General features: G+C 41.8%; 1 protein-coding gene across 3 annotated transcripts in view; it reads left to right on the top strand.

Annotated features, from left to right (window-relative positions):
- Window positions 1-23,867, top strand: part of DPYSL3 (dihydropyrimidinase like 3) — a 120,625-nt gene that overhangs the window by 82,420 nt on the left and 14,338 nt on the right. For all 3 annotated transcript variants that reach the window (XM_030927325.1, XM_010383378.2, XM_010383379.2), the window contains exons 2-8: window positions 2,557-2,645; window positions 9,235-9,419; window positions 11,973-12,137; window positions 14,487-14,548; window positions 15,456-15,536; window positions 19,345-19,413; window positions 22,695-22,815. In XM_030927325.1, coding sequence (XP_030783185.1) covers window positions 2,626-2,645; window positions 9,235-9,419; window positions 11,973-12,137; window positions 14,487-14,548; window positions 15,456-15,536; window positions 19,345-19,413; window positions 22,695-22,815 — 703 coding nt within the window. In that variant the 5' untranslated portion in view covers window positions 2,557-2,625. The remainder of the gene's footprint in view (window positions 1-2,556; window positions 2,646-9,234; window positions 9,420-11,972; window positions 12,138-14,486; window positions 14,549-15,455; window positions 15,537-19,344; window positions 19,414-22,694; window positions 22,816-23,867) is intronic.

Genomic DNA, 23,867 nt, shown 5'->3' with positions numbered 1-23,867 from the left:
TTTGCAGTACTGTTAAAATAGTATATCACAAAGCCATCATTTATTTTCTCAAAATTTAATTTTTGGCCACTTTCCACAATATTCTGACCCAGACGCCTTTCCATCATGTGGATATAATACAGCCTCCTGTGTCCCACCCTTCACCTATTCATTCAACCAGTATGGAATGGCTGTCTAGGATGAGCTCCAGGAACTAAGGTAGAAATAGCAAAAGATACATTGTTCCGGGACTAAAGGAGTCTTTGGTTTAGTCAGGAGATACTTGAATAATAAATAAATCAGCTACAGTAGAACATTGTTATTTTTCCAACCAAACTGCAGTGGGAGCAGGTGAAATTTGCTGGAAGGTCAGGTCACACATCATGGAGGAAAAGTCCTTTGGAGCCTTGACAAAGGAGATGACTGCTAGATGCCAGGTGATTATGTGAGAAGGCAGAGAGAACATTTTTGTAAATGCCCGGTGGACAGAGAGCCTGATGTGATAAGAACTGCATGTTTTGTCATTTTAAAATATAGGCCATACATGATAGAAATGAGGGTGGATATATTGACAGACCAGATCATGAAGGGCTTGTATATCATGTGTGGTGGACGTTTGTATTTGACCTCATAGGCATGTCTTCCTTGCCACACATGTAGTTTGTTTTGATCTGATCTGTATCTCACTGATCTGTATCTTTAAAAAAATAATTTCCCCTCACAATATGACATGATGAAATTTCTTCTTATGGAATACCTTAGAAGAGCAGGAGAAGCTAAGCGGTAGTTTTCTATATCCCAGATGGGGCCTACCTTCAAATCTCATTTTCTGGCCCTTCCATTTCTGAAGCCAAAAGTCAACCTGGTTTTGGGGCTCCATCCTCCATAAAATTTATATCCTCTTTGAAAGCTAGTGTTCTCAATCAGGGGCTATAGAGTCAGCATCAAGGGAATGATGACCATGGTTGGCCATGCATATGATGTCTTCCTGCCCCTGACCACTTGATCAATGACTCTTAATCCCCATAGTCAAATAGCCAAGGAGAACATTTGCCCTGAGCAGTGCATTCTAAGGCTGACTTCTCAACACAGGTCTTCACTCCTCTTACAATCCTGACATATGTCTCAGTGTATTTTCATTCAAACTCAAACTCTTACCAAACCCAGCATGAATAGCCTGCCTACCTCCCCAGTCTGATTTAATGCTACTTTCTTCCTTGAACCCTAAACTGATCCCACATTGAGCTTTTTCAGGTTTTCAGAGAAACAAAACTTAGTCCTACCTCTGGGCTTGTGCACATGCTATTCCTTCTACCTACAGAAGTTCTTCACCCCCACCCCCATCTAAATTGGTCTTCCCTGAAAAGACGTTTTCCAGCCTCTTAAGCCCACTCCCCTTTATTTTGTGACATTTAATATAATTTTAGATTGCTTGATTTTTTTTTTTTTGAGTTTATTTCTCTATTGCCAGACTTTCCCTTTAAGCTCCATAAAAGCAATGACCTGGGAATGGATGGGTGGATGGATGGATAGATGGATGGATGGATGGATGGAATTGAAATCTCTTTGTGAAGTTGAATTCTTCACGAAGTCCAGCCTCTCATTCTTTATTCATGCTGTAGCCAGTTTTAGTCATGCTATTCAGCCAGACTCCTGGGAGTTGTTTTCTCCTCCATGAACCCAACAAAGCTGCATCCATCCCTCATACTCCAGTCTAAGCTCCATTCATTTGATGAAACCTGTGATCTGCCGAGTTGACACTGATTTGTCCCTCTCCTGACTTATATATAAAGTATATGTTTACTTTGTTAATAACTTGCATTGTTTCCAGTTGGGTGACTCAAATTTCATCTAAGTTATAATTTTTAAAAAGGCTTTATTTTTCTCACAATTCAAACAATAAAGAAATGCACTCAGAAAATGTGAGAAATACTGAGTATAATGAGGTAAATACAAATCCTGCATAATTTCTCCACTGAGAGTTAAATACTATACTTTGCCTTTTTCGCTTCTAGTGGTTTTCTTATACATTTTGCAATATTGTGTATACTTGTGCATACATTTGTAAGTGTGCTGAATTTTAGACCTAACCATGATCTGAGCATGCCCTTGTGTCATTACAAATACTTTTAAAAGCCTCTTTCCTTGTATGCCTAGCCATATGTTCTATTTTTGAGAATCACCATTGAGTGTCAACAGAGTACGAGAGAGTGCACTAGGCACTGAGGCATATTTTATCCCACTTTAAATATTTAGTGCCTACTGAATCAGAAAATATAATAATATAAAGAATGTCTCACTTACTTGAGTAGATATGTTTCCAGGTGGCTATCATATTAATAGATTGCAGAAGCAAGAGGTGAAACTCTAGAATAATTTGAGTTAAGGACAACCAGGAAAGACTGGCTCCCCAACAAATACACCTACACTAAATGTTGAGTGCATTGAGCACACATATGTCTTTGGTAAATGTGTTTCTACTAGACATCTAGAGCAATGAATTGGGAAAACCTTGGCAGACCACTCTTCTCTGAAATCATACCTGTGATAATGACTCATGTTTTCCTTCTTTTCTAGAGTGACCGTCTCCTTATCAAGGGAGGCAGAATCGTCAACGATGATCAGTCCTTTTATGCTGATATTTACATGGAAGATGGCTTAATAAAGTATGTATATGGAATTCTTCTCTTTATTGTTTTGCACTTCCTGTCTTCATTAATGGCTCATAAAGAAGCTTGGATTACATGAATGTAGTGAAAAAAAATCTTAATTTAATCAACAGAATGAAATGATACTGAGGGCAACTTTGTGCAGAAAGTATTGATGAGCATTCTATGGGTCATGGAAAAGTGCAAGATGTGGCCATCATCCTTAAGGATACTGGAAGGTGTGCACAAATTACAGCACCCTAAAAATATAAGGCTTTGCGCAATAGGTATCAAAGGAGTTGAAGTCAGGATAAGTGATTCAGAAGTACAACGAAGAAGAAATTCATTTAGAAGTAACGCTTTGGGGTAGAGAGAGTATTTAATCTGAACCTTGACATAAGGATAGAACTTAGGTGGGCAGAGCACAGATAGGACATGTATTTCATGCAAGATTTGCAAATACATTCATTAGGCATGTATAATTACATTCCGAAATGTATACTATTGGATGCCTGTAAGTGGCACAGCCAGGTAAGTTTTATGTGTAGATTCCCTACATAGTAAACTTTAAAAAAAGATTTGATTTACATAGTGTTTCATCACAGAAAACAAAGCACACTACCCTGCTAAGGTGTTGTATAAGACTGGGTGTATTCAACCCATTCTATTAGTCCCCTCTGGTCTCTGTTAGTTTTATTTTTATATGACTTAACTTCATTGACTAGTTAAAGATTTTGGTTATAAGAGATCTCTTGCTTATCTTTGAAAAGTTGGCTTAGATATAGTTTTCTGCAGACAAATGTTTTTTACCAGCCCCAAAGCCTAGGCTAGCTTTCCCTCTGTGTGCTTTCAAAACAGTTGCGCTTGGCTGGGCATGGCGGCTGTCATTAAGTGCCTGTAATCCCAGCACTTTGGGAGGCCGAGGCGTGCAGATCACTTGAGCTCAGGAGTATGAGATCAGCCTGGGCAACGTGGTGAAACCCTGTCTCTACTAAAAATACAAAAATTAGCCAGGTATGGTGGTGTATGCCTGCAATGCCAGATACTCAGGAATCTGAGGCAAGAGAATCACTTGAACCCAGGAGGTAGAGGTTGCAGTGAGCCAAGATTGTGCCACTGCACTCTAGCACTCCACCCTGGGTGACAGAGTTAGGCTCTGTCTCAAAAAAAAAAAAAAAAATAACCAAACAAACAAAACCAGCTTGTGCTTTCATCAATCATAGCAATTCTGACACTGTTAGTCTTCTTTGAGAGTAAGGAGACTTACTTGCTTTCATATCTTACTTGCGTATCTTGTTTATTCTATATCCCCAATACTTAACCCAGGACTTAGCACATAAAAATTTGATAAGAGCTACTTTTTGAGTGTGTAGTATGTGCCAGGCACAATGTTAAATGTTTTGCATGCTTTCTCTCAATCAGCCAGCAGCCCTCCGAAGTAAGTACTGTACTATTATTATCCTCTTTCCTGAGATGAGGAGAAAGCAGCACACAGAGAGTAAATAACTTGCTACAGGTTAATGTATTAGTCAAATACATTGAATGAATGAGCGAGTGAATGAATGAATGAATGAATGAACAAATGCAAGAACAAAAAATATTTGTTCGTAGTTACCTTGCCAATTTGCATTATTACTTTTTCATACTGGAAGTAAGAAAAATGGAAACAATGGGCAAACCAAAAAATATGACAATAATTTCTTCAAAATACAAGCCACACTTGATTTTATGTTTTTCTATTAACTAAAAAATTATTATGTATAGTTGGCTCTATTCGGAGGTAGCAAGCTCTCTCATTTGGAGAGAATGAGAAAAATTTGTTACCAAATGCTTCCTTATTTCAGAGCTCATCATAGGCAGCACTAATTGTTCACAGAACTTTATTATTATTATTATACTTTAAGTTCTGGGATACATGTGCAGAACGTGCAGGTTTGTTACATAGGTATACATGTGCCATGGTGGTTTGCTGCACCCATCAGCCTGTCATCTACATTAGGTACTTCTCCTAATGCTATCCCTCCCCTTTCCCCCATCCCTGACAGGCCCTGGTGTTTGATGTTCTCCTCCCTGTGCCCATATTTTCTCATTGTTCAAGTCCCACTTATAAGTGAGAACACGTGGTGTTTGGTTTCCTGTTCCTGTGTTAGTTTACTAAGAATGATGGTTTCCAGCTTCATCCATGTCCCTGCAAAGAACATGAACTCATTCTTTTTTTTATGGCTGCATACTATTTCATGATGTATATGTGCCACATTTTCTTTATCCAGTCTCTCATCGATGGGCACTTGGGTTGGTTCTAAGTCTTTGCTATTGTGAATAGTGCTGCAATAAACATACGTGTGCACGTGTCTTCATAGTGGAATGATTTATATTCCTCTGGGTATATACCCAGTAATGGGATTGCTAGGTCAAATGCTATTTCTGGTTCTAGATCCTTGAGGAATTGCCACACTGTCTTCCACAATGGTTGAACTAGTTTACACTCCCAACACTGTAAAAGCGTTCCTGTTTCTCCACATCCAGCATCTGTTGTTTCCTGACTTCTTAATGATCGCCATTCTAACTGGCGTGAGATGGTATCTCATTGTGGTTTTGATTTGCATTTCTCTAGTGACCAGTGATGATGACGTTTTTTTTCATATGTTTGTTGGCCACATAAATGTCTTCTTTTAACAAAAGTCTGTTCATATCCTTTGCTCACTTTTTGATGGGGTTGTTTGGTTTATTCTTGTAAATTTGTTTAAGTTCCTTGTAGATTCTGGATATTACCCCCTTGTCAGGTGGATAGATTGCAAAAATTTTCTCCCATGCCTGTTCACGCTGACGATAGTTTCTTTTGCTGTGCAGAAGCTCTTTAGTTTAGTTAGATCCCATTTGTCAATTTTGGCTTTTGTTGCCATTGCTTTTGGTGTTTTAGTCATGAAGTCTTTGCCCATGCCTATATCCTGAGTGGTATTGCCTAGGTTTTCTTCTGGGGTTTTTATGGTTTTAGGTCTTGCGTTTAAGTCTTTAATCCATCTTGAGTTAATTTTATATAAGGTGTAAGGAAGGGGTCCAGTTCCTGTTTTCTACATATGGCTAGCCAGTTTTCCCAACACCATTTATTAAATAGGGAGTCCTTTCCCCATTGCTTATTTTTGTCAGGTTTGTCAAGGATCAAATGGTTGTAGACATGTGGTGTTATTTCTGTGGCCTCTGTTCTGTTCCATTGGTCTATGTATCTGTTTTGCTACCAGTACCATGCTGTTTTGGTTACTGTAAAATTATAGTATAGTTTGAAGTCAGGTAGTATGATGCCTCCAGCTTTGTTCTTTTTCCTTAGGATTGTCTTGGCTATACAAGCTCTTTTTTACTTCCTTATGAAATTTAAAGTAGTTTTTTCTAATTCTGTGAAGAAAATCAATGGTAGCTTGATGGGAATAGCATTGAATTTATAAATTACTTGGGGCAATATGGCCATTTTCACTGTATCGATTCTTCCTATCCGTGAGCATGGAATTTTTTTCCATTTGCTTGTGTCTTCCATTTCCTTGAGTAGTGGATTATAGTTCTCCTTGAAGAGGTTCTTCACATCCCTTGTAAGTTGTATTCCTAGGTATTTTACTCTCTCTGTAGTAATTGTGAATGGGAGTTTGCTCTTGATTTGGCTCTCTATTTGTCCGTTACTGGTGTATAGGAATGCTTGTGATTTTTGCACATTGATTTTTATCCTGAGACTTTGCTGAAGTTGCTTATCAGCTTAAGGAGTTTTTGGGCTGAGATGATGGGGTTTTCTAAATATACAATTATATCATCTGCAAACAAAGACAATTTGACATCCTCTCTTCCTATTTGAATAGTCCTTATTTCTTTCTCTTGTCTAATTTCCCTGGCCAGAACTTCCAATACTATGTTGAATAGGAGTGGTGCTATGGCCATACTACCCTGAATGTGCCTGATCTCATCTGATCTCAGAACTTTTCACAATTGAGCCTTAAATACAGGTTTAGAATCCATCTTCACATAGTGCTTCAGGGATCTACAACCAGGGTTGAAGGTGTAAGACAAATCCTTTTTGCCATCTCTTTTAGAAAGACTGAAAGGCCACTTGCCAAGGATGTTGTAGAAGGAATTTAACCATCAGATGTGTGTGTTGGTGGTGGAGAGAGAAGGTTGAGTTAAATGATCATAATTCAATCCTGAAATTTTGTATGTGTGCAACAACATTCTTAACTCACAGAGCATAAGAACAGAAATGACCTCTTCTAACTATCACATAGTTATTTGTCTGTCTGTGAATTCTTGTGGAATACTTGTTATGTGCCAGGCAATTTTTTGAGATATTGAACTCATGCTGTGTCACATGGTGTAGTACTCATTATCAAGGCCCAAATCATCATGCTGTCTTCCCCCTGGGACCTTTTAGTCTTTTAGGGGAACTGAGATATCTGTATATATGCAAAGGACCTAGCATTACCAAGGAGTGGCATATCAAGTATATTCATAGAACAGGTGAGATGCAGAGAAGGGAGTGGACTGGTTATTAATTATAATAGTTGATATTTACTGAATTCTTAGGTACTTAACAGTGTTTTGTGGGCTTAACATATATTCACATTTAATGTGCAGGACAACCCTGTGGAGGAGGCATCTTTATTACATTTTACAGAGGAAAGAATTGAGGCATGGTAAGGTAATTTGGTCAAGGTTATACAGCTAATAGCTAGCAGAGCCAGGATTGTGAATCCAGATAGCCCACACCCAGCCTCACTCATTGTTAGACTTGGATTTTGCTAGAAACTTGATGAAGGAAGGCAGATGGAAGCTGAGCCTCGAAGGATTAATGCGGCCTTCATTGGTGGAGCAGTGAAGAAGGGGGAAGCCATTTCTGTTTCAGGCTTGGTTTTAAACTAGTTGTCAAAATGGATGAAAACACACACAAACCAGGCAATTCTTCATGCCTTTGGTTCTCAATTTTCCTTAAAGGGGAACCTGTGAAAGAGAAAAATAAGAACAGAATTGGCCAGTATCCGAACTAGAATGGACTAATGATCAGAGGCTGCATTTTACCAGTATATTTTGAATTATGGTGGCTGTGGAATGGCCCAGTGGTGATGTGGTAAAGTTGAACTCTTAGAGATGTCAGGAATACTTTATTTTAGTTGCAGAACTTGGAGTTTGGCAGGCTAGTGGTAGACTTCTTACTGCCCCAAGAGAGTGTCTTTCTTGGCTGCCTGTGGACAAAAGGGGAAAATATTCATGCCGTGAACAGTGAGGTACAGATATCCCAAGGTAGGAGATTTTTCATGGTCATGTAGAGGCTTATGAATCATAGGTCTCCCTGATATCCATAGTGGACATGTTTAACCAGCTATTTAAATCGAAGATGTGATACCACATATGAGCCAAGCAATACTGGCTGATCTATAAGCAGCACTGTGTGGGGACTAGTTGTAATTGTCACTTTCCTTGGAGGCTTGCCTTTGAGATATTCATTGGCTTACTTCTGCCTGAGACTACCCCCATTCCTCCCTAAGATGCTCTGAAGCTTCCTGGGTGAAGCCATGTCTATTGGAGGTTTTCATAATCACTAAGCTCGGCTAAAAGCTTCCACTGGGACACTGACCATGTCACAAAGGCAGCTGGTGCTGGAGGCATCTGCATCTTTGACTTCCTCCTGGTGAATCTGCCATCAGCTGTGATTGGCTGATAAATGATCAGGAAAGGGTGGAATTGGGAGTGAAGACTTAGGTGGGAAATAATCCAGACAGAATCTTTCATTAGGAGCAAAGATGACCCCACTTAAAAGATAGCTGAGATCCCATACCTGTTCTTTAAATGATTCACTATTATCTTCTTCAGTCTCTTCTAACAGTGCACTATTTTATACTCTTTAGATCCTTCTCCAGATGTTGTTTCTCACCTTAACTTAAAGAACAAAATGAAAGGAATAATAAAAATATTTATATTAAAAAATTATTACACTGTTGAATTTATTTGCGTCCTTTGTAGGGACATGGATGCAGCTGGAAACCATCATTCTTAGCAAACTATCACAAGAACAGAAAACCAAACACCGCATGTTCTCACTCATAGGTGGGAACTGAACAATGAGATTACTTGGACTCAGGAAGGGGAACATCACACACTGGGGCCTATCATGGGGAGGGGGGAGGGAGGAGGGATTGCATTGGGAGTTATACCTGATATAAATGATGAATTGATGGGTGCTGATGAGTTGATGGGTGCAGCACACCAACATGGCACAAGTATACATATGTAACAAACCTGCACGTTATGCACATGTACCCTAGAACTTAAAGTATAATAAAAAAGAAAAAAAAACAATTATTACACACACTATATTCTAGACGCTGTCAAACCCCTGGGGTTGTAGTACTAAACCAAGACACTTGGTCCCACCAAACAGCATATCAGATCATTCTGTGACTATAAACATTGTTTTCTGTATATATCTATCTTTGTTTATAGATTGCTAAGCTTGTGAGTCACTTGCAAATATTAATTTGATAAATACAAGTAACACTGTTTAAAATCCTCATACCATTATATTTGTCCTGGAAATTGCACTTTTAAGTGACCAGGTGTTTGACTGTTTCACCAGACAAATTGGAGACAATCTGATTGTTCCTGGAGGAGTGAAGACCATCGAAGCCAATGGGAAGATGGTGATCCCTGGAGGCATCGATGTCCATACTCACTTCCAGATGCCATATAAGGGAATGACCACAGTAGATGACTTCTTCCAAGGGACAAAGGCAGCCTTAGCAGGTGGCACCACCATGATCAGTAAGTCTTCATATTTTACACACTCTTGTTTCTCAGAGCTGTGTGTTTAATGAATGTGTTACCTCCAGAACTCTCTTACTATCACTTGTATACTTGCCCCAGTTCAGTTTATAGATGTTCTGCCTGAGAAAAGCAGATTCAGCTGAGGAAATGGGCAGCTCCCTGTAGCTACAGAGAGGAGATTCATGAGGCTCTTGGTCATGGCAGCAGCTGCCCTCTTGTCTACCTTAGCAGCAGGTGCTGGCTCCTGCAATGAGTGGAGAATCAGGAAATAGCATCTCCAGGCTAGTAAGAGGTGAAAGTAGACTTAAAAAGTTGTGGATAGAAGATGAAATGTTATTTCAAAACTGCCCACTTGGGTCTGAGAAAGGAGGGCAGAGCAGCATGAATGGAGCTAAGGAATAACACGGAGAGAGGGATTATGGAGAATTACATTTCTTGGAAATTTTGTGAACTTCAGTGGGTGAAGCTATGTCTGGTCGGGGTTTTCAAAATCACTGAGCTTGGTTTAAAGCTTCTATTGGGATGCTGGTCATGTCATAAAAGCAACTGGTGCTGGAGGCACCTGCATCTTTGACTTCCAGTCGCATTTAGTGCTATCTGGTCTGCGCTGTATTTTGACCAATTTATATCTTTAAAATTTGACAAGCTGTAGGAGTGGTTTCTCTTGTTTTTAATTTTTGTTTTGTTTTGTTTTTTTCTGTTGCAATTCCAAAAAAAAATATAGGGAGTTGCATGCCATTGGATTACTGAACCAATAGCCTTCCAGGGCAGTCCTTCCTGTCCCAAAGGAATCCTGATGAATTGGGTCCCATCCCAGTGCTGGCCCCAAACTTGGTCAGGCAGAGAGCACTGTTTATTTTAACACCATATACATCCCCTGAGAGTGCAGGATAGCCTGAGCAGTAGAATTATCCACTGTCTTTTACTTCCTTTAGACAGGAGAATGAGCAGGGTTCAGCTTTGGCTAGTTGGGTGTGGAAGCCCAGAAAAATTGCACCAAAGCCATAAAAGGTGCAATTCAGGGTTCAGTTCTCCAGCTGAAGGGTGGAAGCCTGCTGACTTCTCAGCAGCTGCCTGCAAATGAAAGCCCTGATGTTGCCCCAGACATTAGTAATGTAGCTCCATGCATTTGCTTTCCAATAAGTGCTCTCAGGCTGCTTTTGATAGAAGACTACGGGAATGAGTGATCTTGGCTTGGCTTTCTGCCATCTGGGCAAGGAGTTGGACCTGTTTGGCATCCTTGAGATTTGTATTATGCTTGGCCATCTGCATTAGGGAAGTCAGATTCCCAGTGATGAGAGTGAACCGCAAAAGCAATTGTGTCCTTCATAAATAAATTAGGAAACCTAGAGATGCAAAAAGAAAGTAAACCTCATAATCCCAGATCGCTGTTAGAGTTTGGCTATATATTGTACACATTTTTAAAATCCTTTTTGGCAAAACTAGGATCACAGTATATGTACTATATTTTAACCTTTCATTTTTGCTAAATAGTATGTCATGGATATCTTTGCATTCATTTCTATTCTACCCCAACATTTAAAGTGGATTCCTACTCATCCATTTTATAAAGGATTTATGTATTTAACCTAACTTCTCTATTGTTAACGATTTCAATGGTTTCCAATTTTTCACTTAGATAAATAAGTAGTAAACATCCGTGGAACCAAAATTTTGTATACAGCCTCATTTATTTCCCTAGGAATAATTCGTAGGTGTAGGAATAAATATTGGGTTAAGGTTTGAAAAATGTCCAGGTTTTTTATGTATATTTCAGAATTGCTCTCTGGAAAGTTGTCCTTAGCTGTACTTTGTCCTTACTTGTACTTTGCCTCAGCCGTTCAGGGGAACTAGGAAAGTGTAATGCTTGCCTTTTCTTCATCAACTATAGATGCCATTGTTTAAAAAAAAAATGTATCCATGGTTGCAGAGTAGATTTGGGCCTCAAAGAAACCAGATTCTTGACAAGAAGTTTCCATGGAAATAAGATCTGCGGGCCCAGTATCAGGTTTATGTAACTGACACCAGCTTTGTCCTATAGCAGAGAGCCTCAATGTCTTGTGCCCTGACTTAGCTTTAAACCTCACTTTCGCTCTTGGAAGAGAGTCTGACCTTTTTCACTAGCAGTGACCTCCCCACAGTACTAGTAAGAATGACACATAGTAGGCCCTCATTGATGGCTAACATTTATTAAGCCCTTACCATGAGCCAGGCATTAGGTGAAGTACGTTACGTGCATTTTTCCCATTTAATCTTATAAATTCAGAAGAAAGGCACTAGTAACACCCTGTCTCCCACCCCACTTGGCACCAACTGAAAGGAAATAAAACTGAGGTTTAGGAAAGCTAATAATTTGTCCCAAATCACATAGCTTTGTGACATTTAAGTGATCAGCATTCTTGAAACTACCAGGGAACTCCTTCAAAAGTTAATTCCATGCTCAGGAAATAGAGATTCTGCAGTCACAGCTAAGCAAGCAGGAGTAGGCCTGGTCAGAGGGGAGTAAAGGCTGTGTCTGAGAGTGACTCATCTGGGGTCTCTGTCATTCAGTTGACCATGTGGTGCCTGAGCCTGAGTCCAGCCTGACTGAGGCCTATGAGAAATGGAGAGAGTGGGCTGATGGGAAGAGCTGCTGTGACTATGCCCTGCATGTGGACATAACCCACTGGAATGACAGCGTCAAGCAGGAAGTGCAGAACCTCATCAAGGACAAAGGTGAGCCCAGACATGCTGTCTTCCCTCCTCTCTTAGCTTCTTCTTGCCGGTCCTTCCAACACTATCCACCCCCTCAGTCACTGTCTTTTACTTGGAGCCTGGAGCCTTGAGCATGAGCACTGGATGTAGGGATAGTACAATGTTCCAGGCACTTTATTTACTTCTTACAGGATCCCCGTGAGATAGTGATTGTTTTCCCCACTTTGCAGATGGAGAAACTGAGACTTAGAATAAGCAGCCCAAGATCATAACATTAGTTAGCAGTAGATGTATTCAAGTTCTATACTCTTCACCTCCATGCAATATTGCCCATTCTGCAGAGGAAGAAACTGAGGTTGGGAGAGGTTAACTGATCTTACATAAGGTTTTATGGCTAGTATGACCTATGAGATTAGGGCTTTTTAACCTGTATCATTTTTACTGTAGAGATCAAACCCTTACATATAACAATGGCATCCTTAGAAAAGGCTAAGGCATTTCTAGGAGCAAGGATGTGCTGGTACTCTGGCTGGGAGCTTAGGGTGTGAAAACATGTTCATGCATATGTATATGTGTTTCTGTGTGTGCGCCAGGGTGTGTCCTCTCAGTGAGTACATGATTTAGGTTCTGCTGTCTTCTTAGATTCCTCTATTCTCTGCTTCTTTTTGATCATCAGATATTGCAAACCCCTCCCCACCACATACAGGCACACATATGCACAATGTACTCAGCATTGTAAGGCGGCCTGGGAGTCTTAGAGAAGTGTAAGTAATGGCCTCTGCTGAACACCCAAGGCAAAAGAAAACAGGCTCATGAAGAACAACAGAATAAATGTCATAGGGTGCAAGAACCGTTACCAAAGGAGTAGTCTAGACACAAATGCTAGGAGTCCAGTGGAAGAGTGCGCCCTGGGATGGCAGGGAAAGGATGACCCCCTCAGAGGATGATATTTTCTTTCCATCCTCCTCCTTACCCCACAAGCCCTGCAAAATTGTTGGTGACACAGAATGTGAGATTAACTCCTTCTTTCTGTATTTGCGTTTACATTGGGCATCTCAGCTGGGGTAGACAATTGAATCACTTTAACACTCACTTCTTTATCAAAGAGCCTGCATCTTCCATGGATAATGTAGAGGCTTTTGGGAAGGGTAGTGTTTGGGAAGGCTGCCCTGAGTTGAACCACTCTGAGTAGGGAAGTTCTCAAATTACAACCCACTTTTGGCCCAGAACGCTGTGGGCTGAGAGGGCCCTAATGGTTAGAAACCAAAATTATCCCCCTTTCCTCAAAATGATTCTCAGTTCCCCAGTCCCACTTATTTCTGTAAATCACTGTATTAGTAGTTTATTTGGGGTGAGATCTAAATAGATCTTTACATATAAACCTTACAATTTAATTTTTTTTTTTTTTTGAGACGGAGTCTGGCTTTGTCACCCAGGCTGGAGTGCAGTGGCACGATCTCCGCTCACTGCAAGCTCCACCTCCTGAGTTCACGCCATTCTCCTGCCTCAGCCTCCCGAGTAGCTGGGACTACAGGCACCTGCCACCACGCCCGGCTAATTTTTTGTATTTTTAATAGAGACGGGGTTTCACCATGTTAGCCAGGATGGTCTCGATCTCTTGACCTTGTGATCCACCCGCCTCGGCCTCCCAAAGTGCTGCGATTACAGGCGTGAGCCACGGTGCCTGGCCACAACTTAAGATATTTAAGCACAAGGTAAAACCTGTCCATTAGTTCCCTAAGGGTAGGATCTGTATCTTAGTTCTCCTTTCTGATCAACACCCTGCACAGTAAAATGAACTGATCCCAGGAGATCCATTATTGGAAACCAAATATATGCCAAGCCTGGTGCTAAGAGCTCTTTATGCATTCTCTCCTTTAATATTCACAACCACTTTATGAAGTAAGGTATTGTTATTTTTCCATTTAACAGGTGAGAAAACCAAGGTCCAGAGAGGTTAAGTATCCCAAGGTCACTGAACTAGTATGTGGTGGATTTCAGTAGTGCAGTCCCCAGTGTATGAACACAACTGGTGTGCTAGAGTGATTCTTAATGCCACCTACTACTGCCTTGAGCAACACCAAAGTTTATTAACCTTCTGGGATAGGGGATACTGGACAGGGGAGGTTAGAAAGAGGCACAGAAGAAGAGACCATTGTGCTATGACATCTGTTAGGAATTGTTGATTTTATGGGGCAGGGGTGGGCAGGGCAGAATGCTTTTGAAGAATATAAATATCTGCTTTATGTTGGACAGGAGCCCGGGTAATGCAGCTGGGTCTCATGGTCAATGGAAGTGGGAGCAAAGGATGGAGGACAGTCATGATAACGTTGTCTTTCTCTTGTTTTTCCTCTCGTCCCTCTTTTGCAGGGGTTAACTCCTTCATGGTTTATATGGCTTATAAGGATTTGTATCAAGTATCTAACACAGAGGTAACAACCCATTTGCTATGTGGTTTGGGGTATCTGGATGGGTTTCCTATTGTTGCTGATGATCTTGGCCCTTGTAACATGAATCACTGTGGTCACTGTGGGAGACCACTGAGCCAGAATGCTTCTTGAAGCCTTTGCAGTCCACACTACATTTTAAATAAGGTAACGGGCAGGGTGCCCATGGCAAGACAGACAGGGAGCTAGAGTTTCTACTGGCAGCAGCTTTCTTAAACGGAAGAGGAGGAACATGCCTAAATTTCCATCTACCAAACAAACTCCAAATCCCTCATAAGCCCAGTGAAAGCATGAGGCTCTTCACCTGCAGGACCAGGAGGGCCTTCTGCTGATTGGAATAATCCTACTGCCTTGCCTCTGACTCTCCCCCTAAGAAATTCATGACATGAGTTTGCTTTAGACAGAGGCTAAGTTTTCAGAGGAAATACAAGTAATGAATTCCCATGCCTCCTGCTTAGAGGTGAAGGTATGTCTACCTTCACAGGTTGAGAGATAAGGGTTTCAGTTTTTTGTGTTTGTTTCTGGCCGGGCTGTAGAGGTTTTCTAGAGCATTTGTTGAGAAGAATTCTGAGGCTATCTCTCAGCTCAGTGGGAAAATAATTCCATTAAAATTGTGTGCTAGAGGCAGAGGAGAGGAGTTGGTAGTACTTTATTATATATTTGCTCTGCCTGCCTAGGGAACATGGTAGGTTCTTTATATAGTCACAGTTTCCTAGGATTTCTTTGGACTAGCCCTCCTCTTTGGTCATGCCTATGTAATCTATATTTCTGCCCTAGTGACATATTTCCTCTGCTTTGTCCCATTTGTTTTAGCTTGGGCTCTGGTAATTGGCCCTTCTGTGGGGTTGCTAAAAGTGCTTGCAAGAGTGACAAAGACTCATTTCTATTTCAGCTCTATGAGATCTTCACCTGCCTGGGAGAGCTGGGGGCCATTGCTCAAGTTCATGCTGAGAATGGGGATATCATTGCCCAGGTAACACCGTGCAGCTCCCTGGAGCGTGCTTTGGGTCTGCATCCCATTCGTTTCTTCGTTTCTTCCGTGCTGCTTGAGCTCTCAATATGTGCACGACACCATCATAAGTACCTTGCTAAAGACAGAACCTGCTCCAAAGTACCTCAGAATCTAGGTGGAGGAAATAAAAGAGAGGGGAATGTAGACAAGTAATGAAACTAGAAGATGCGTTAAAACAGAAAGAGGGCTGGCCATTCTTGGAGAATCAGAAAAGGCATCCTGGAAGAGGAAGATTTCAAATTCAACCATTTAGTGGGAGAGCATTTGCTGATTCTCTTCTGAAAATGTATCAAAGCTACAAGACATTCTGTGTCATAAAGAAAGACCATAAGGCAGCATTTCTCAGGAGCCAGAGATTGGATCCAAGTCTGTAGAACTCACAGCCTTAGGTAATAGAGAATTTAGGTCTCATGAGGAGCAAATTTAGTTCTCATGAGGAGCAAACGTCTCACTGGATTCCTAGAAATCATATTGAGAAACTTGAGGAACAAGTGATGAAAGTGAGGGCCCCAACGCCCAAATTGATCATTTGTAAGGAAGCAGGAAGCAGCTATCTCTCCATCTCCTGGGCTGCTTAATGGAATAGATGGACAGATGTGTCTTAGGAAGGGTTTTGTTTATCTCAGAAAACATCTCAAGATTGGCCTTTGCTAGGAGGAGACAGCCAGGAAAAAAAAGAGTGAGCTTTCTTCATCCATTTGATAATGTTGGCAACAAGAAACTATTATTCATTCCCTCAAAGAGTATTTCCTGAGCACTTTGTGCCAGGCAGTAGCTATTGAAGTGAGCCAAAACAGATGCATTCCATTGCTCACTAATACTTGGGCTGTGCTTTTATTTTAGAAGTTGTCCAGAACTTGGTAAATGTGGTCGGCAGGGGTGTGGAAACAATGTCTAGGCCTCCCCTCATCTCAGACCATTAGTTTCCTGATAGCAGGTGCCATTTGGTGAGCACTGACTACTGTGTGCCAGGAACTGGTAAATTTTCTGGTATATTCTCATTTGATTTTCTCCCAACCCTTTAAAGATGCTATCTTCCTCCCTGTTTTATACATGAGACCATCCAGGCTCAGAAGGATTAGATCACTGGCCCAAGGATCAGAGCAAATAACTAGGAAAACCAAATCTTTGCCCCTAAGAGGATGTACCTCAGTGGGTATCTTTACCCAGAGATGGCATATCTGGGATCCCTTGCGTCCCAAGCCCAGCTGCAGGCTTGTGGGCAGGCAGCACCCCAGCCATGCAGGGCTCCATCTGTTGTGATTTCAGACTCTCCATGTTGTCTTGCTGGTGGGGGAGGTGAGGTAAGTTTCCTCTCACTGAGACCAAGGAGGCTAATTAGTCAGGACCCTGACAGCACTTTCGCCCACGTCCACCACACACCCAGAGATAATGAAATCATTTTCTGTAGAGTCCAAATGCCTTGGTCCTGTGGGAGGCAACCCAATGGTATTAGAACTGTACTCCTCCCTTTATCCAAGTTTTCAGAGCAGCAGCCAGAGGTCCCAGCCCTTCTCTCAGCTGCCCTGGAAACCAAACTCTCTGGCACTTAATTCCAGCCCCTGTGGAGGCAGATGGACTTCAACCCAAAGTCTCTGTTTTCAGTTTCTTTCCTCTTGTGAATCCTTAGCATGGAAGTTTCTCTAGTTTCCCCTCCCACTACTATTTCCCTACCTTGGGAAGATCAGTCAGGAAAAGAGTAGGGGCATTTTTCCATTTGGATGAGTTTCTTGTGTGTGTTTATTAAATTCAGCTTGAGCTGAAAGATTTTTATCACATTGTTTAAATGAAGGCAGCTGCTATACTGAGAATTTCTTGCTGCACTTATTCAAAAGTGAATATATGAGAGAGAAATCTTTGCCTTTGGATACAAACAAGGATGATTTTCAAGAATTTCAAGCTGGCAAAACAGTCTGAGAGGACAGCATCTTTAGCCATTCATTTAACAAATATTCGCTGAGCGCCTACTATGCGCCAAGCCTTGGAGAGGGAGGATGAAAAAGACAGGGTTCCTTTCCTTATGGACCAAGCCACAGTTGTGTCATGACCCGAACTGTGATGTAACTGTAGCTGTGATGAATGCCACAACAAGCTTACTGCTATCCCCATGTAAGGTAGCATTGATGGGACTTTACTGCCATTCTTAATCTCCCACTTATAGGGACATCATGGCTTCAGAATAGGACTTCCTAGCCTGAACAGTGCATTAGAATCACCAAATTTTTCTAATTCCAGGTATTCGGGAATTAGGAAAAGTCAGTAGCAGAGTTCAGGCAAGTGTATTTTGAAAATAATCCCCTGGTGATTTAAATGTGCTTGGAAGCCACCACTTGAGCTTAGCCTTGTCCTGTGCATTATCCTGGTGCACTCAAACAAGACAGAAGCATACATGTCACCTAAGACAGAGATTCTTTAGTTGGAGACCTTAACGCTTGTGTGACTAGAGGCAATTTAGAGTAGAAACTCACTAGACTTTGGAAGAAATTTAATTCAGTTCAAGTTTCAATAAGTGAAAATGGTGAGAATGAAAAGTGGAAGTGCTTTTCTGGAAAAACAAGCCTCTAACCTTTCTTTGTATTCTGTAGAGCTGGAGATAGTGACCATTTCACTTCTCATGGTTGCTTATAGTATGTGCCTTTTCCTTTCTACTCCTTTTTTAGAAATTTCTATTACTAAAAACAAAAAACAGGTGGTAAGAATCCTTAACCTTTTTAAATGTCTCATACTTTCAAAGTGAGACAAGGCTTGTTGCTTTCACCATCTGTCCTATGTGTCTCACACATTACCAGAGTATTCCCAGGTCACTAGGCCAGGCCTGCTGGTGCAGAGGTTCATAGGAACCAGTCTTAATAATTTCAGAGTGAATGCCAGTAACGCTGAAGGAATGGTGGCTTGGGATTTCTGCCAGTTCCAATCAGTCCATGCGTGTGTGTGCTCACTGTCCAGCTACCTGCTTCTTCCAGAAAGAGGCTAGAAGTCTGAGGAATGTAGCCATCAGCCACAAGGGACATGCACTTCTTCTGCCATGTCCACAACTTGGTTAAACAGAATTTCACCAAGACACTAACTCAGAAAATGCTGTTTGGAGGCACTATTTTGTCTGGTTAAATTTTGAATCCATTCATTTAAGCCATAGATTTAAAACATCAAAACTCCTGAGTGGTTTAGTAAAACATGCATTACTAGGATTCATCCTCACATCTTCTGATGTGGTAGGCTAGGATGAGCGAGAAATCTGCATTTCTACAAAAACAATTCAGGCGATTCTGATGTAAGTGATGAGTGGCTCACACTTTGGGAAACATAGCACTAAATTGTAAGCCCCGTGAGGTCAGGGGCTGCATTGCTTTAATGCAGGTACTTACCCAGAGCCAAACAGGAAGCAGATGCTCAGTACATTTTGTTGAGTGAAATGGTTTAAAGAGCGTGAGTGAATAAACAAATGAGATAAGCAAGTATAGTTTTAGAGGCAGCTGAGACAGAGAGATGAAGAATAAGTGACCTGGTATGATTCTTGATGGGCAGAATAGACAAAAAATAGTCTTAACAGACAACTCTCTTTCTTTCAGCAAAAACAAATCACCCTTGAATGTTTTTTTTCCTCCTTTTAGTTGAGTCTACCATCTACTTCAACTCCAAATATAGCATTAATACATCTGTTCAACATACACATATTTATTCTTTAGATCTTTAGATCAGAACATGCCAGTGTAATTTTTCCAAATCTCACTTGAGCTTATTGAAGAACTATTTCCTTTTTTCATTTCAGGAGCAAACCCGCATGTTGGAAATGGGGATAACTGGCCCAGAAGGCCATGTACTGAGCAGGCCAGAGGAGGTAAGTTACAGGGGATGAAGGTGCACACACAACCCATTAATAAACATTGTTGGCCGGGCGCGGTGGCTCAAGCCTGTAATCCCAGCACTTTGGGAGGCCGAGACTGGCGGATCACAAGGTCAGGAGATCGAGACCATCCTGGCTAACACAGTGAAACCCCGTCTCTACTAAAAATACAAAAACTAGCCGGGCGAGGTGGCGGGCTCCTGTAGTCCCAGCTACTCGGGAGGCTGAGGCAGGAGAATGGCATAAACCCGGGAGGCGGAGCCTGCAGTGAGCTGAGATCCGGCCACTGCACTCCAGTCCGGGCGACAGAGCGAGACTCCGCCTCAAAAAAAAAATAAATAAATAAACATTGTTAAAAGGCGATGAGAATCTGAGTACCAGGTTGCAGTATTGGAAAATTTCTTCCAAAGACCACTTCTGATTGACCCTAGCTCAAGAGCCCGTGAGAAAATTAGAAAGGAATGTAAGAGATGTGCTTATTTCTGACCCCTAATCTCTCTAAAGATAACACAAGTTGGAGTGTCCTTCAGAGCTATTCAGGAGTGTTAAATTTCTGATCCCTTTCTTAAGGAAATCTCATTGTGAATCTCATAGACATTTCCACGTATTCCCTTATTTCATTTTGAGTCCTGCAAAATATTGGCCATATAAATAAGAGGTCGAATGGACTTTTTTATATACATTATATTCATCAATTTGTATAATGTGATGATTATGTCCAGGTATGGAAGTATCTCATATATAAAATGAATGATTATTCATGACTGTGCTTAGCAGCCAAATAAAAAAGGTGACTAGAGGCTGGTTCCATGTCTCCGAGATGTCAGCAGCTTCACCTGCTGGCATGGAGCACAGGGCTGAAAATTGGCTGCCCATGTACCTGAAAGCACATTGGCTTTGGAAGGGCAGCCTGGGTCTAGCACCTGGAGCAAAGTCAAGGCCCTCCATATCAGTGAAGCAAATCCTGTTTCTGTCCTATCATTCCAAACCCTACAACAGGGAGAAGAAGGAATCATAACCAGAAATTACTGCATTCCCATATCCCATCTCTTTTAGAGTCTTATTTAAAAGATAAATAGAACACACATAGACAAAAATGTTTCTATCCTAAGGAGGCAATGAATTTTCACAAACCGAATACACTTGTATAACTAGCACCCAAAGAAGGAAACAGATTATCAGCACCTCAGAAACTCCTTTGTGTCTAGTGATACTTTTATTGCCATTTAAATAATTTATAATTTTGTTATTAGGGTTCCAGTCACATACAGCATCCCTGAAGTCTGTCTCCTTAATAATACCTGGTGTAGGTCACTTCTATGGAATGCATACATCTAGTATGTGCTGATAGCATACGTTATCTCAGTTCTCGCTACTGCTGTCCTGTGTGGTTGCCATTGATGCACAGGTAAAGAAGCTGAAGCTCAGAGAGATTAAGCCCCTGGCTGATCACACGTGAAGGACTGGAAAATGGTTTACTCATCATGAAGAGACCAGAGTGATCAGCATTGTTTCTGAAGCTTTTCTTAAATGCTGGTCACTGTGGAGATGTGCTGGCAAGATGGATTTCCAGCAGGAGCCAGGGGATTTCAGAGCAAAGTCTATTTTTGTTCCTTGGTTTGTTTTTTCAACCTCCCCTTAGCCCTACCACCCCACCCTCCTCCTTATTCCTGTCTCCTTTTTAGTAAAAAAGCGTCTCAGCTGCAAATCTCTACAGCCGTGGAAGGCCTTTTGGTGAAGTTGGAGGGTGATGTAACCTTCCAAAGATAGTCATGTTGTCAAAGTGCTGAGAAACCTGTAGTGTTTGGGAAGAATGAGATCAAAGGGACCAGGACAGAGGTCCTGGGGGAGCTGAAGTGGTCAGCATGGGTGTGAAGGGGGAGGAGTGAGCATAGGAGGAGCCAGACCCTCTTCAATTCAAGCACACCCAGACACCATCTCAAGTGATGCTGTTCAGAGAGCTGGGACCCCAGGCACAGAGACAGCTGCTCCAGAGTACAAAATTCTGGGTGCTTCAGGAAGGTGTCCACATTCATCTATGGCCAGGGGCCTCCAAGGTGGCATCCACATGGAATAAAGTGCAGTTCCGGGGAGGCCAGCTGAGCCAGCCAAGTTCTTAGAGTCTGTCTGCTGAGCTACACCCACTATGGGCAGTGACTGGTTTGCATTATACAACCATTGGGCATCTGCAAGCTATTTTTGGTATTTTTTTTTTAAGTTTTGGGCTCCACAGGCTAACCAGAATGTCATATCCATAAAAAAAGGAACTGTTGCCAATTGAATGGAAAAATGTCAACGTCTTTGCTGTGTGCTGAATTAGACTAACTCATACCAGTTGAGAGCAGACCCCTTGAGAGTAACAGACCCTCAACTGGTTAGAAAATATTATCAACAATAATGTCAGTACCAAACCCTCGAGAGGCACTTACCTTGTTCTCCCATTAGGAATGGGCTAACTGCTTTACAAGGATTAACTCATTTAATTCTCAGTACAGCCCAACATGTCAGATCCTATTATCCTCAATGCACAGACAAGGAAACTGAGGCTTTGGGAGGTTGTGTAATGTACCTGAGGTCACCTAGCTTATAAGTGCCAGAATCGGGACTCAGAACCAGGCCATCAGCTCTCAGATCCTGCTTTGTTAATAACGTATGGGAAAACTTCTTATTTCTTACTTAATAAATGCCACTGGGTTGGTTAGCTTATTTGAAAACATGAATTCTACATTAGGATAAGATGGGAGAGATCAATAATAAAAGAAGTGTTTGTGTTGAGAAACCTGGGAATTATTTTTGTAAGAAATGCCTCCTAGAATTAACCCTTTGCTGACCACTTACTGCTGCAGGAAAGGATTTGAGGAACCATGATGCCTAACTGGCTTGGCTGTTATTTTAGACATAATGGTTTGCTGTTTTGTCTTCCCAGAGATTTTGTCCTGAGAAGATTGAGGAGCAAAGGCTTTCATTCAGATGTCACCTTTGTGATAACCACAGAGGCTAAGGAAAAAGTACTTACCCTCTGCCAGGCATTGCTCTCAGATGACAACACTGTGCTATACTATTTTACTAGTGAGGGACAGAGGCACTGGGAAGCTGAGTAAAGTGACACAGGAAGTGGTAGATCTGAGATGTGGATATAGGCTATCTAATTCCAGATCCTGCCAAAATTATCCATAACCTCTGTGCAGCACTGCATCCTCACAGTTCGTGGAGGTGGGAGCCACCAGTTTGAGAGGTTCCTGTTTTTATTGACTCCTGGAGACTTTTTCTTGCAGCTGGAAGCTGAGGCTGTGTTCCGTGCCATCACCATTGCCAGCCAAACCAACTGCCCTCTCTACGTCACAAAGGTCATGAGCAAGAGTGCAGCTGACCTCATCTCACAAGCCAGGAAAAAAGGTGATTTGTGTTTCCAAGATCTCGGAGCCCCTGATGGCACTGCATGGTTCCTTCCCTCTGTGGTTGTCCTGTGTAATATAAATGGTGCCTACTTTGCTCATTGCCTTGCTCCCTAGGAAGCCCCTCTCCACATCCTGTGTGGATGGGAGGATCCTGGGATTTCTCCCACTTGGCATGTAAGTAAACTGAGGCTCAGGAAGGTTAGGTGAGTTGTCCAAGATGACACAGCTTGAATCAGTTTTTCTGAGACTTTGTGCATCTTCCTTCTCCCCTTGATCTTTGATTTTCAGTTCACCTTGTCTGAGTTTTATAAATGGACATATCAGTCAGGATTAAATTGGGTGCAAAATTCAAAGATCCTGCTCAAACTGGCTTAAACAAGCACAAGTAAATAACCGATTATAGGTGTTTCAGGTATGGCTAGATCGAGGGGCCCCAGCAATGGTATTAGGAGTTTGTCACACATACTCCTTTCTTGGCTGTCTTTCCTCTGGTTTATGTTCAGTATGAACAGTCACAGAATAGATGCTGAGAGGTACCTGTTGTCCTCAATTTTTGGTGGAGAGCATGATGGGAAAGTAAAATACACCTTTTCCAGCAGGTCAAGCAAAAGTCCCTAGGAGCACTGTGACTGGCCTGGCTTGGGTCATGTGTTCATCCCTGGACCAGTAAACACCCCGGGGATGGTATCTGGCCAGGATTGAGGCCACAGTGCAGATGCAGGTCACACATCCTGAGCCACTGAGACTAGCACAAGTTATTTTAGAGAAGGGGTTGAGTGGATCTCCAAAGCATGTGGGCCATCACGGCCTTCACAACCCTGGCTCTGTCCCTGTTGCCTGTTGACTTCTGCTTCTTTGCTCCACTGGTGTTAACTTGGGATTCCTTTGCTTGTCTTGTGCTTAGCTAAAGTTTTCAGAGCTTTCTTTTCTGCTTCTGGTTCTCATCCTCAGTGTCAGACTCGTGGGCTCCGTTGTGAGGCTGAGTAAGTGACGAGTGCAGGTGAGAAGCTTCAGATGTGCAGCTCTGTGTTGGGTTGTGAGAGGATTTAC

Source organism: Rhinopithecus roxellana, chromosome 3 (assembly GCF_007565055.1).
Source record: "Rhinopithecus roxellana isolate Shanxi Qingling chromosome 3, ASM756505v1, whole genome shotgun sequence".
NCBI lineage: Eukaryota > Metazoa > Chordata > Mammalia > Primates > Cercopithecidae > Rhinopithecus > Rhinopithecus roxellana.
The sequence above is the reverse complement of the archived record's forward strand: the minus strand, read 5'-3'. Positions and strand labels throughout refer to the sequence as shown.